Source organism: Balaenoptera musculus, chromosome 2 (assembly GCF_009873245.2).
Source record: "Balaenoptera musculus isolate JJ_BM4_2016_0621 chromosome 2, mBalMus1.pri.v3, whole genome shotgun sequence".
Lineage (NCBI taxonomy): Eukaryota > Metazoa > Chordata > Mammalia > Artiodactyla > Balaenopteridae > Balaenoptera > Balaenoptera musculus.
In genome coordinates this window covers 112,518,350-112,533,554 of record NC_045786.1, presented here as the reverse complement: position 1 = coordinate 112,533,554, position 15,205 = coordinate 112,518,350, and the positions used below count along the sequence as shown (strand labels likewise).

The window sequence follows — 15,205 nt, the reverse complement described above, 5'->3', positions numbered from 1 at the left end:
TGTAAAATGGTGCAGCTGCTTTGGAAGTTTGGCAGTTCCTTAAAAGGTTAAACAGAGAGCTACCATATGACCTGGAAATTCCACTGCTTAGGTATATACCCAAGAGAACTGAAAACATGCCCAAACAAAACATGTACATGAAGTGTTCACAGTAGCATTATTCTTAATAGCCAAAAGTGGAAATAATCCAAATCTCCACAAACTAATGAAGAGATAAATAAAATGTGGCATATCCATACAAGGGAACATTATTCAGCAATAAAAAGTAATGAAGGGGCTTCCCTGGTGGCGCAGTGGTTGAGAATCTGCCTGCCAATGCAGGGGACACGAGTTCGAGTCCCGGTCTGGGAAGATCCCACATGCCGCGGAGCAACTAGGCCCGTGAGCCACAACTACTGAGCCTGCGCGTCTGGAACCTGGGCTCCGCAACAAGAGAGGCCGCGATAATGAGAGGCCCGCGCACCGCGATGAAGAGTGGCCCCCACTTGCCGCAACTAGATAAAGCCCTCACACAGAAATGAAGACCCAACACAGCCATAAATAAATAAATAAATAAATAAATAAATTTAAAAGTTCAAAAAAAAAAAAGTAATGAAGTACTGGGACTTCGCTGGTGGTCCAGTGGTTAGGAATCCACCTTCCAATGCAGGGGATGCGGGTTTGATCCCTGGTCGGGGAACTAAGATCCCACATGCTGTGGGGCAACTAAGCCCATGCGCTCTAGAGCTCGTGTGCTACAGCTAGAGAGAAGCCCGTGTGCTGCAACGAAGATCCTGTGTGTCGCAACTAAGACCAACACAGCCAAATAAATAAATAAATAAATAAATAAATATTTTTAAAAACGTAATGAAGCACTGATTCATGCTACAATATGGATGAAATTTGGAAGCATGCTATGTAAAATATGAAATGTCTAGAATAGGCAAATCCATGAAGACAGAAAATAGATTAGTGGTTACCAAGGGTAAGGGGAGAAAGGAATTGAGAGTGACCACTAAAGGGTATGGGGCTACTTTGAGGGGAATGAAAAATATTCTGGAATTTGATAGCAATAATGATTGCAAAACTCTGTAAATATAGAGTTGTCCCTTAGTATCCAGTGGGGATTGGTTCCAGAACCCCTGGTAGATACCAAAAGCCATGGATGCTCAAGTCCCTTCTATAAAAATGGCATAGTTGGCCCTCCATATCTGAAGATGCAGAACCAGCAGATTCAGAGGGCTCACTGTACTAAAACTCACTGAACTGTACACTTTAAAAGGATGAATATTATGGCTTATGAATTATACCTCAATGTAGGTACTAAAGAAATGAGACATTACTTGATCAAAACCCTAAACTGTGCCAAAAGTGAAATCTAGTCGGGGACTTTACAATCTCCAGTTCCATTCAGTATATCCTATAATGGTATTAAGACACCAGAAACTACAAGATGAACCCATGGATTTAGTAATAACTTTTAAGCAAAAAACAAAAAAAGTTTTCTTCTTCAGTAACAAACAAAATTATATATTAATCATAGTTCCATGCTGTATTTTTTTTTTCAGAATCACAAGTAACATTTAAATAGGAATCTTCATATCTGAGTTAAAGGCTCTTCTGAATTACTTTTGGCCATAGCAGCTCTATGACATGTAACATACATACTACTCTCCTGAGAACCTGTGTTCTTCACCTTTACTTTTGTATCACTTTTAAGACCAACAGCAAAAACAGAGTGAAGAATACTGGGGCTTTCTTTACCTGCATTTCATATTTGATTATTGCTTTTTCTTTCAATGAATGTATGCCATTCTGCAAAAATCGGTTTCTAACAACCTCTCCTTGCTTTAAAATTCTGTATGTTACTCTGAGAAATGTGTCAATTACCACCACCTTTTACTGCATGGTTAGAAAACCCTCAGCAAATATTTAAAATTAAGATTAAGGTTAAAAATTAAACAGCGTGTGGAGCTGCCAATACAACTAACTCAACTGAGGTCACAAGTGGATGAATAGACATAGCTGTGTACAGCTAAATTTGCACATTCCCAGCAATGACAACCACCAGTAAGTCTCAGCTCTACAGGGTGACTGGCAAGTTTCTACTGACATCAATTATAAGACATAATCTGACTTCAAAAAATAAATATAAAAAAGGTGCATATGAAAATTGAGAAAATAAATTCACAACCAGAACTTATTTTAGCTCCTTAAATCACTATCACACCCCTAAACTGTAGACTCTGAGATCAAGATATGTGATCAAGGTGTTACTACTCCCTAAATAATGAATGTAAAATGGTCTTTTCTAATTATAACTTACAGAGAACAATGCTGGATACGTAATTGACCATTAATAGAAGAGGACCAAGAGAAGTTGTCACATATTATGTAGAGCGTTCATGGAAAAAAACATAAATGACCTGTACATTATTCCACAGAAAAAACCCTGGAAACTTCTTCACACAAAGATGAAAAATTCTAGAACTAAGATTCCTAATCTTTCCTTTGTGCACACTTAAAAGGCAACTGTATTAAGAGAGAGAAAATACTAGCAAACAGAATCCAACAGCACATTAAAAGGACCATACACTATGATCCAGTGGGGTTATCCAGTATTGCAAGATTCTTCAATATATACGTAAATCAATCAATGTGATAAAACATATTAACAAATTGAAGGAGAAAAACCATATGATCATCTCAATAGATGCAGAAAAAGCTTTCGACAAAATTCAACACCATTTATGATAAAAACCCTCCAGAAGTAGGCATAGAGGGAACTTACCTCAACATAATAAAGGCCATATATGACAAACCCACAGCTAGCAATCGTTCTCAGTGGTGAAAATCTGAAACCATTTCCACTAAGATCAAAAACAAACAGGTTGCCCACTCTCACACTATTATTCAACATAGTTTTGGAAGTTTTAAGCCACAGCAATCAGAGAAGAAAAAGAAATAAAGGAATCCAAATTGGAAAAGAAGAAGTAAAGCTGTCACTGTTTGCACATGACATGATACTATACATAGAGAATCCTAAAAGATACTACCAGAAAACTACTAGAGCTAATCAATGAATTTGGTAAAGTAGCAGGTTACAAAATAATGCACAGAAATCTCTTGCATTCCTATACACTAATGATGAAAAATCTGAAACAGAAATTAAGGAAACACTCCCATTTACCACTGCAACAAAAAGAATAAAATACCTAGGAATAAACCTACCTAAGGAGACAAAAGACCTGTATACAGAAAACTATAAGACACCAATGAAAGAAATTAAAGACGATACAAACAGATGGAGAGACATACCATGTTCTTGGATTGGAAGAATCAACATTGTGAAAATGACTATACTACCCAAAGCAATCTACAGATTCAGTGCAATCCCTATCAAACTACCAATGGCATTTTTCACAGAACTAGAACAAAGAGTTTCACAATTTGTATGGAAACACAGAAGACCCCAAATAGCCAAAGCATCTTGAGAAAGAAAAATGGAGGCTGGAGGAATCAGGCTCCCTGACTTCAGACTATACTGCAAAGCTACAGTAAAACAAGACAGTATGGTACTGACACAAAAACAGAAATATAGATCAATGGAACAGGATGGAAAGCCCAGAGATAAACCCATGCACATATGGTCACCTTATCTATGATAAAGGAGGCAAGAATGCACAATGGAGAAAAGACAGCCTCTTCAATAAGTGGTGCTGGGAAAACTGGACAGCTGTATGTAAAAGAACGAATTAGAACATTCCCTAACACCATACACAAAAATAAACTTAAAATGGATTAAAGACCTAAATGTAAGCCAGACACTATAAAACTTAGAGGAAAACATAGGCAGAACACTCTATGACATAAATCACAGCATGATCCTTTTTGACCCACCTCCTAGAGAAATGGAAATAAAAACAAAAATAAACAAATGGGACCTAATGATACTTAAAAGCTTTTGCACAGCAAAGGAAACCATAAACAAGACAAAAGACAACCCTCAGAATGGGAGAAAATATTTGCAAAGGAAGCAACTGACAAAGGATTAATCTCCAAAATATACAAGCAGCTCATGCAGCTCAATGTCAAAAAAAACAAACAACCCAATCCAAAATGGGCAGAAGATCTAAATAGACATTTCTCCAAAGAAGATATACAGATTGCCAACAAACATATGAAAGGATGCTCAACATCACTAATCATTAGAGAAATGCAAATCAAAACTACAGTGAGGTATCACCTCACACCAGTCAGAATGGCCATCATCAAAAGTCTGCCAACAATAAATGCTGGAGAGGGTGTGGAGAAAAGGGAATCCTCTTGCACTGTTGGTGGGAATGTAAATTGATACAGCCACTATGGAGAACAGTATGGAGGTTCCTTAAAAAAACTAAAAATAGAACTACCATACGACCCAGCAATCTCACTACTGGGCATATACGACCCAGCAATCCCACTACTGGGCATATACTGAGAAAAACCATAACTCATAAAGAGTCATGTACCAGTGTTCATTGCAGCACTATTTACAATAGCCAGACATGGAAGCAACCGAAGTGTCCATCGACAGATGAATGGATAAAGAAGATGTGGCACATATATATAATGGAATATTACTCAGCCATAAAAAGAAACGAAACTGAGTTATTTGTAGTGAGATGGATGGACCTAGAGTCTGTCATAAAGAGTGAAGTCAGAAAGAGAAAAACAAATACCGTATGCTAACACATATATATGGAATCTGAAAAAGGAAAAAAAAATGGTTCTGAAGAACCTAGGGGCAGAACAGGAATAAAGATGCAGATGTAGAGAATGGACTCGAGGACACGGGGAGGGGGAAGGGTAAGCTGGGACGAAATGAGAGAGTGGCATGGACATATATACACTACCAAATGTAAAATAGATAGCTAGTGGGAAGCAGCCACATAGCACAGGAGATCAGCTCGGTGCTTTGTGACCACCTAGAGGGGGGGGATAGGGAGGGTGGGAGGGAGACGCAGGACGGAGGAGATATGGGGATATATGTATACGTATAGCTGATTCACTTTGTGATACAGCAGGAACTAACACACCATTGTAAAGCAATTATACTTCAATAGAGATGTTAAAAAAAAGAGAGAGAGAAAGAGGACAAATAAGAAGGTCAAGAATATTTCCTTTCTGGGTTATTTTATTAAACTTCGTTTACAAATTTTAAAAATGTTTGATCTAAGAAGTCTGGGTTAAAACTGTCCAGCGCTTTTCACGTAGCAGATTCATGGCACAAATGCAACTAAATAGTTGAAGCAATCATGTAATAAACAACTTTGAAGAAATGTGTTCTATTTGGGCACTTTTATACACTGTTGGTGGGCATATAAATTGATACAATCATTTTGGAAAGCAATTTGGCAATATGTAGTGAGACCTTTAAAAATATCCTTACCCTTTGACTCAAGAGTTCTATTTCTGGGAATCTATTCACAGGAAATCATCTGAAACGTGCACAGAGATCTTCTTTCCAGCATTATTTACCATGGTGAAAAATGAGAAACAATCTAATATGCCCACCAACAGGGAAATGATTAAAAAATTGTGGTAATCCATAAGATACAGTTATTTTAGAATATTTACCAAGAATGCCTTTTTACTTTTCCTGATGGTGATTTTATTTTTAATTTTAAAGTAATATATACTCATTGTAAAGAAAATTTTAAAAACATAAATGAAAAACTAAAATCCTCTTATTGTCTTATACTCTATCCCCAACTCCTAAAGTTAACTATTGTTAAGTTTTTATGTGTAATTTCTAGAAATTTTCTAGTCATATACAAACTTACCTAACAAACATTTATATATGGGTAATCCTTTGGTTTGCTTTTAACACAAGTGGGGCCATATTCAGTTTGTTGCTCTTCAACTTTTTTCTTACACTTACTTTGGGTATCGTCCCACATCAGTACATACAGATCTCCCTCATTCATTTAAAATAGATGTTTCAACATATATCAGGTCCTAAGTTGACAGATATTTAGGTTGATTACACTTTTCTGCTTACAAACAATGCTATAACTGAGATATTTGGACACATAACTTTATATAGTAGTGTGAATATATTTGTTTCTAAGAGTAGAATTTCAACATTTTAGGCATCCAAAGTTATTGCCAAATCACCCACCAAAAAAACATTGTACTGATACCCTCTTCTCTACCTCTCCAAACCATTCAAAATACTGGATACTACCAACTTTTAAATCTCTGCCAGTCTGGAAGATAAACATTTTAATTTGCATAACTAGAATTATGAATAGGGTTAAGCCATTTTTCTACTGCATGGTTCATCTTTTTCTTGTAGACTTATAAGCGACCTTGGTACAGTCACAAAATTAGCCCTTTGTCACATGTGTTGTAAACAATTTTTTTCAGTTTGTTTTTATTTTTAAACAATGTTAATAGTATTTTTTACTATCTAGCAAATTTCTCTATTCCTCCCATTAGGGTTCCTGAATTTTATATATGCTTCAAAGGTCCTTCCATCTCAAATATTTTTAAAAAGTACATGATTTCTCCTATTCTTTTTATAATTTCATTTTTACTGAGAGCTTTCAACAACTGTAAGTTAAAATATAGATATATAATTATTTACACAGTTGGAGCCCAATTAGGTAAAAAAAAAAACAACAGAAAAATAGGCAAGGAAATAAAACATTGACATTATTGTTGAATGTTAGGATTATGTATGATTTTCTTTTCTGTAACTTCCAAATTTTCTACAACGAACAGGCCTTACTTTTATAATCGTAAGAAAATAACATTTCTTAAAGTCAAATTTTAAATTTTTCTTAAGTTTTTGATGGTACTGGCTTCAATTCTCAATCAAGTATTGTTTGAGTACCTCACCTAGAGTCTAACACTAATACTAAATCTAATACTAAGGCAGAGATTTGTATTTTCTTTTAGCTCCATTGACATGGATGACACAACAGGAGAAAATCTTAGACTGCCAAACGGGTTAGCTGAAAGCAAGATTACGGCTCCATCTGGGAAGTTACTTTGAATAGTAATCACAATAATAGTTACACCTATTAGGTACTTAGTATGTGCCAAGTATTCTTCACTACATCTTTAAGAGATGGGTACTATTATTATGCCTATTTTACAGATTGGGAAACTAAGGCACAGATAGGTTAGATAACTTGCTCAAACTATGAAAGCAATTAAAAGTGGTAGATTGAATATAAAAAGTCTGGTTCCAGAATGCCTGTTCTTAATTTCTAAACTAAAAGGCTACTTTAAAGCTATTTAAAATGCTATTAAATGCTATTCAGGTGGTGTCTCTGAGTCTCCAAGCTGAGATTTCCCAAATATAATGCCAGTGCACTACCACACATAATAGTGCTCTGAAAAGCTGGGTAATAACAATTACTTGTCACATAAACTATGGCTTACATTAAATTATTTTAAGAGTAAAAGCTAAAAGTAGTGGCAGATGCCTATGATTTCCCTGGCCCATCATTTGTTCTCTGCCTCTCTGCCAAAATCTGCTAAAATCTTTAAAAATGTGCACATTTTTCTCCCACAATGCTGGGGGATGTGTTTACTACATTATCTTCAACATGGTACCTGCATAAGTTATTCCCATTTGGGCTATATATTTCTGGCAAGCCAATTTTTAGTGCTTTGTGTGAAACTGAAAGTCAAATAGAAGGTAAACAAATAGGAAACTTCTCATTCTCACAGTTTAGATGGGAATGAACCCTTCTGATTCTGAGCTGTACCATGCATTAGTGATAATAATTTCATGCTTCCTATTCTGGCTTTGCTTTTGTCAATGTTACTGCTTCAAAGGGCCCTTCAGGTACCTAAGAGATAGAAATATTTTCAACTTACTTTTGTGTTTTTTAAAAATAAAGGAGTAAAAAGTACATACTTGACCATAAAAATGTAGGCACAAACGTAAAGGAAAGGCATACAAAAAATTTTCTATAAATCTACCTTGTCCTTTGTTAGTACCTGTAAACTTTTTTGAGTATAAATGGTCAAATTGGACTAGTAGCATCTCTGAGAAAAAGCTTTTAAGTTGGCAGTAATTTTTAAGAAATAATAGTTTAACTACAGATGAACGGCCATAGATTGCCAGCAATAAGAGCCACAAGTCTGAAACCCAGGAACTCTCTACAATCAACTTTTGATGTTATGACTGCTTTCTAAGGATTTACTGTACAAAATTGACCTTAATTTTCTAATTTTCTAATCTGTAAAAATGGGGATTAAAATAATTGCTCACTAGTGCTATAAAAAATCATGATATTCCTATTAGAAACTACTAGGACACTTAGAAATTGACAGAACAAACAATTACCTTACAAAAAAAAGAACTGCTTAGGTTAATTTATGAACATAGTATGTTTGGAAAAACACAAATGTGAGTTATGATTAATATCTCTTAATAGTATATGTTGATAAATTTCAAATGGAGGGATGTGATCCACAGGGACAAGATAGAGTAACCCCAAAGAGTAGAGACCTAGGAGAAGGTTAGCTAAAGGTTACACAAAAGGGCTGAACTGGCCCTTTATTACGTAGACTTTTTGGTTTTTTTTTTGTTTGTTTTTTTTTACACAGACTTTTTAATCTCTCACTCTTGCCCTGCCTGTAAGAGCCACTTACTTGCCAGAGATGAAAACACTGAATCTTAGATGACTGGTTGGTCACTTTAGGAACTTATTTTTAGAGGAAGGTAAAATGGGAAACTAAGAGACCCAAGGAAGATCAAAATGGGTACAATAAATATTTCTAGAGATTTGGAATAACAAAATAAAACTTGTACTTACAACTTGAGATTCACGAGCTTTAGGAAACATTTGGCAACATTGAGCCCATCAATGACAATGTCAAAAGGAAGGATGGTATTTTACAAAGTTCTGAAATCTCTTAAGTTCCTAAAAAAGAAAAAGTCAGATAAAATATTAATAAGAACCTAGTAAGGTCTTATCATAAACACACTGCTATGACTTTCATTATTGTTCTGGTAAGTCAAAATATTCATCCCTTAAAATACACACACACACACGCACACACATACACACACACACACACACACACACACACACACACAGAGATGCTTTCAAAATGAAATCTGAAAAGACCAGCCCTAATAGATGCAACTGCATGTAATTATCTGATACATCTTATAATCTCGCTTTACACTTCACAAAGTACTTCACGTGGTATTTCATTGATCTGTAACCAGTTAATCTAGTGTGCTACACTGACACACATGGTAGTCAGATGAGAATAAAATGTCAAAATCTCTATGCCCTGTTCTATAAGCCAAGGAGATGCGAATCTCTGATATGCCAGTCTATCAGTGCAGCCATGTTGAAAAAACAAGACTCTATAACTTGTACTCCTCTCTTGTCATCAAGAGGATTTGGTTACTTATGGCTATTTTGAAGAGTTGAAAATTCATTCATTCATTCAACAAACATTTGTTGAAAGCCTCATTCTACTGAAAATGGGCACTGTTGTTCATGGTGTCCATAAATTGTTACTGTGGCTACATTGAGAACACAGGTTTTGCTTCCATCACTGTAATTTTATTGCAGTGGTGACAATGAAACATGTAATATTTTTTGCTAGGCTCATAAGTAAAAATTGGATATAACAAGGCTTTTCAACATTAGAAAAGATGAAGGAATAAATAGCAATGTACTTGCTATATTTAACTTCTGGGAAAAAAAAATTTGTTGAGCACCTACTGTATGCCCAGCAGTTACCAAAGAGACAAAACCCCAACTAATGGAGCTTGCATTTTAATGGGAGGAGACACAAAATAAACAAGTTAATATATTAAATGTCAAATGTGATGAGTGCTATGGATGGAAGAAAAGGAGGAGAGGGAGTTCCACTCCTGGTAATGACGGAGTAGTCTGTAATGGATTACCAGATAATATTTTCTATATAAAAAGTAACTATTTGAAGGTACTAGAGAATGACCAAAGCAAGCAGAAATTGGAGGGCACACAACATTTGAAAGAAGGTTTGATGGTTTTAAAACATGTCTGAAAATTCTTTGACACTCCTCCCCCCTCAAAAGGTAGATTCTAACTCCCTTCACTTGAATAGAGGCTTTTCTTTGTGACTGCCTCAATGAATGAGTGTGGCAGAAGTGACACTATGTGGCTTCCCAGACTGGGTATTAAAAGGCAATACAGCTTCCATCTGGCTCTCCCTCTTAGGATGCCTGCTCTTTGAACCCAACCATCATTAAAAACCCAGGCAGAGGTCATGGGTCATGTACAGGTGTTCTACCTGACAGTCGAACTGAGTCCCAGCCAAAAGCCAACATCAACCATCAGATCTATGAGAGTGAGGGAGATTTCAAGATGAACTTAGCCTTCATTTGATTACAACAGTAGAAGGACCAAGCAAAAATCACACAACTCAGTTTAGTCAAACCCTAGAACCATGAGATGATATAATCATAATAATAATAATAGGTGACTGTTTCTGTTTAATGCCACTACATTTGGGGTGGTTTGTTATCTATTTATGGATAACCAGATAATAAGTGAACTGCAGCAGGAGAAATTTGCCTGTATGTGGCTTTTTGCCAGAGGTCACTCTCTAGTCAGCATGGTTGGCAGGGGCAGCTGGAAATCAAGCAGAAAGCCACAGACTGACTGGTTTGAGAAATCAGAAGACTTTGAGGCTGCCAGAGAGGCTGGGAAGTTACAGAAAGAATGCTAGAAAAGAGGGAACTGCAAAAATCTGTGTATAAATCTGCCCAAATCCTTGGCTAACTCTTGATCTGTACATGCGTGGAGGAGACTCCAAGGAGCCCAGCAAAAAAAACAACAGATGAAAGACTTAAAAGACCCGAACAAAGATTTCAATTATTATCCACTGCAAGAGTGGCAGAGTCTGGAGTCTAAGTCTAACCAAGTTTAACAGTCTGGTAAAGCAGAAAATCGATAACCTCCAGAGGAAGATAATGGAATCCAGAGCCTTTGCAACATGCCCCTCACAATGTCCAACATACAACTTAAAAATAATAAACATGAGAGGAAATAGGAAAATGTGACCCACAGTCAAGAGAAAAGAAAGTCAACAGAAATCAATCCAGGTCCAGATGCTGGAGTTAGCAGGCAAGAAGTTTAAAGTAGCTACTATAAATAGATTTAAGAATTTAAAGGAAAATATAGTTATAATGAATGGAAAGAAAGGAAAAAACCAAAAATGGAAACTATAAAAATGAACATTCTAGAGCCAAAAAGCACACATGTGGAATAAAATATTCACAGGGTGGACATTACAGCAGATTAGGGATGGGAAAAGTAAGAGTCAGTGAACACAAATGACGGAGCGACAGAAATTATGCAACTGAAGGAAAAAAGATCGAAAGAAAAAGATAAATAAAGCCTTAGTAACCTGTAGAACAATACCAAACAGACCAACATATGTGTCATTGGAGTCTAAAAGTCTAAAAAGTCTAAATGTGTCATGGAGAGGAAAGGAGAAAATAGAAAAGGGAATCTGAATAATGGCCAAAATTTGATGAAAAATATAACTTATCTAAGAAGCAGAGCAAACTCAAAGCAGGATAAATACAAAGAAAATACAAAGCAGGATAAATCAAAGATAAATCAAACATGCAGGTGTGATATATATGACAACAATAGCACAAAAACCAGGAAGTGTTTGGTAAATGGAATTCTACTGCTACAAGGTTCCTACATTTTATGTGAAATGGTATAACCTAAACTCTAAGTGGACTAGGTTGAAGATTCATATTATAATCCCAACTCATATATTTAAAAATAATACAGAAAAGGCACAGATAAAAAGCCAACAGAAGAATTCAATGAAATATTTTTTAAAATTTGATTAACCCATGGGCTTCCCTGGTGGCGCAGTGGTTGGGAGTCTGCCTGCCAATGCAGGGGACACGGGTTCGAGCCCTGGTCTGGGAAGATCCCACATGCCACGGAGCAACTGGGCCCGTGAGCCACAACTACTGAGCCTGTGCGTCTGGAGCCTGTGCTCCGCAGCAAGAGAAGCCGCGACAGTGAGAGGCCCGCGCACTGCGATGAAGAGTGGCCCCCGCTCGCCGCAACTAGAGAAAGCCCTCGAACAGAAACGAAGACCCAATACAGCCAAATTAATAAATTAATTAATTTAAAAAAATTTTATTAACCCAAAAGAACATGAAAGTAGGAACAGAGGAACCAAACAAAATTTTTTTGGATAAATATAAAACAATAGCAAAATAAAATATTTAAGTTCAACCCTATCAAAATGCTGTTTATAAGAGACATACTTTGTTTTTCTTCAATTTTATTGCGATATAATTGACATACAGCCCTGTATAAGTTTAAGGTGTACAGCATAATGATTTGACTTACATACATTATGAAATGATTACCACAATAACTTTAATGAACATTCATCACCTTAATATACACAAAATGTTTTAAAAAAGAAAAAAATAATTTTCTCTTGTGACAAGAACTCTTAGGGTTTACTCTCTTAACAACTCTTAAATTTGACACACAGCAGGGTTAATTATATTTATCAGGTTATACATCATATCTCTAGTACTTATTTATCTAAATAACTGGAAGTTTGTGCCTTTGGACTAACGTCATCCAATTTGCCCTTCCTCCACCTCCTGCCTCTGATAACCACAAATCTGATCTCTTTTTCTGTGAATTTGTTTGCTTGTTTGTTTTTGAAGTACAGCTGACCTACAATTGTATGTTAGTTCCTCATGCACAACATAGCGATTTGATATTTCTATATGTTTCAAAATTATCACCACGATAAGTCTAGTTACTATCTGCCACCATAGAAAGATGTTACAATATTATTGACTACATTCCCCACACTGTACTTTTAATACCCGTGACTCATTTATTTTTGTAACTGGGAAGTCTGTACCTCTTAATCTCCCTCAACCTATTCCTCTCAGCCCCCGCACTCATCCCCTCTAGAAACCACCTGTTTGTTCTCTGTATCTATGACTCTGTTTCTATTTTGTTATGTTTGTTCATTTGTTTTGTTTGTTAGATTCCATATAAAAGTGAAATCATAGAGTATTTGTCTTTCTGTCTGACTTATGTCACTTAGCATAATACCCTTTAGGTACATCCATGTTGTTGCAAATGAAAAAATTTCATTCTTTTTTATGACTAATATTCTGTTGTGATATATACATATATATACACATGCATGCCACATCTTCTTTATCTATTCATCTGTTGATGGGCACTTAGGTTGCTTCCATGTCTTGGCAATTGTAAATAATGCTGCAGTGAACACTGGTGTGCATATATCATTTCAAATTAGTGTTTTCATTTTCTTTGGATAAATACCCAGGAGTGGAAATGCCGCATCATATGGTAGTTCTAGTTTTAGTTTTTGAGGAACTTCCACACTGTTTTCTATAGTGGCTGCACCAATTCACATTCCCACAAACAGTGCAGAAGGGTTCACTTTTCTCCACATACTCACTAGCTCTTGTTATTTGTTATCTTTTCGATAATAACCATTCCAGCAGGTGCGAGGTGATATCTCATTGTGGTTTTTGTTTTCAATTCCCTGGTGATAGTGACATTGAGCATCTTTTCATGTGCCTGTTGGACATCTGTATGTCTTCTTTGGCAAAATGTCTATTCAGGTCCTCTGCCCACTTTTTAATTGGGTTGTTTGTTTTTTTAATGTTAAGGTGTATGAGTTCTTTGTATATTTTGGATATTAACCCCTTATCTGATATATCATTTGCAAATATCTTCTCCCATTCAGTAGGCAGCATTTTCATTAAGTCATCAGTTTCCTTTGCTGTGCAAAAGCTTTTTAGTTAGATGTAGTCCCATTTGTTTAAAATATTTGAATTCAACCCTATCAAAAATGCTGTTTATAAGAGATGTACTTTGAATATAAAGATATGGATAAGCTGAAAGTGAAAAGTAGGAAGAAAATACATATCATGCATCAGTATGCTTCTTAAGAAAGTCGGAGTGGCAACATTAATTTTAGACAAAATAGATTTTAAGAAAACGAGTATTACAAAAAATAAAAAGGTACTCTTTGCAATGACAACAAAATCAATATATGGGGAAATCATATTCATAAATAAGAACAGAGCTTCGAAATACATGAAGCAAAACTTGACAGAAGTGAAAGGAGGAACATAAATGTCTATAATCATAGATGGCAATTTCAACACTTTTCTCTCTGTAATTGATAGAACAAGTAGATAAAAATCAGCAAGGATAGAGAAGACCTAAACTACTATTAACCACTTTGACTTGATTGATATCTAAAGGACAATATATCCAACAATGGCAGAATATTTCTTCCTTTTAAGTACACATGGAACACCAAGACAAACCACAGCTCTAGGCCATAAAATGAGTCTCAATACATTTATAAATATTAAAATCTGAAAAACTATATTTGCTGATTACTCTAACATACACACACACACACACAAAGTGAACCCTTGTACACTGTTGGTGGGAATGTAAATTGGTGCAATGACTACAGAAAGCCAAGAGCAGTAAGATATCTAGAAAAGTTCCAAGTATTTCTGAATAATACTTCTAAATAACCTATGGGTTAAAAGAAAATTACACAGGAAATTAGAAAATACTTTGAATTAAGTGACAGTAAAATATTAAATATCAAAATTCATGCCTGCATTAGAGCAATACTTAGCTTTAAATGATTACATGAAAAGAAGAAAGGTCTAAAATCACTGATCCAAGTTTTCACTTTAAGCTAGAAAAAGAAGAGCAAATCAATTTCAAGAAAGTAATAATAATAATAAGAGTCGAATCAGAGAAACAGAAAAAGTAAGAAAACTAACAAGGGAAAATGTTGGAGAAAAAAATGAACCCCCATTTCTATCTCACATCACACTCAAAATTATTTTGTTATAGATCATAAGTCTAAACCCAAAGCCAAAACTATGAAATCTAAACCTAAGAGCCAAACCTAGAAGAAAAGAGAATTCTGCATAACATCAGGATAGACACAATTTCTTGGGCAACACAGTCCTCACCAATATTCACACAGTGTGCCTCCTGATACAATGCCTCTGACAAGGATACAACAGCATTTTTGTGATATTCTTGCCAAAAATGCATAGTCTGAATCTAATCATAAGGAAATATCAGGTGAACCCAAACGGAGAGACATTCTACAAAAACACTAGGTCTATAGTTTTCAAAAAAAA

General features: G+C 35.6%; 1 protein-coding gene and 1 non-coding gene across 2 annotated transcripts in view; one reads left to right on the top strand and one right to left on the bottom strand.

The window, feature by feature from the left end:
- The window catches only part of LOC118891175 (protein only RNase P catalytic subunit), a 124,901-nt gene that overhangs the window by 67,631 nt on the left and 42,065 nt on the right, over positions 1 to 15,205 (bottom strand). Inside the window, 3 exon segments of the mRNA XM_036844845.1 lie at positions 8,799 to 8,830; positions 8,833 to 8,866; positions 8,868 to 8,906. Of these exon segments, the coding sequence (XP_036700740.1) occupies positions 8,799 to 8,830; positions 8,833 to 8,866; positions 8,868 to 8,906 (105 nt within the window).
- LOC118891545 lies at positions 9,464 to 9,598 on the top strand. Its single transcript, XR_005019102.1, has one exon. It is a non-coding gene; the product is annotated as a small nucleolar RNA SNORA1 (small nucleolar RNA).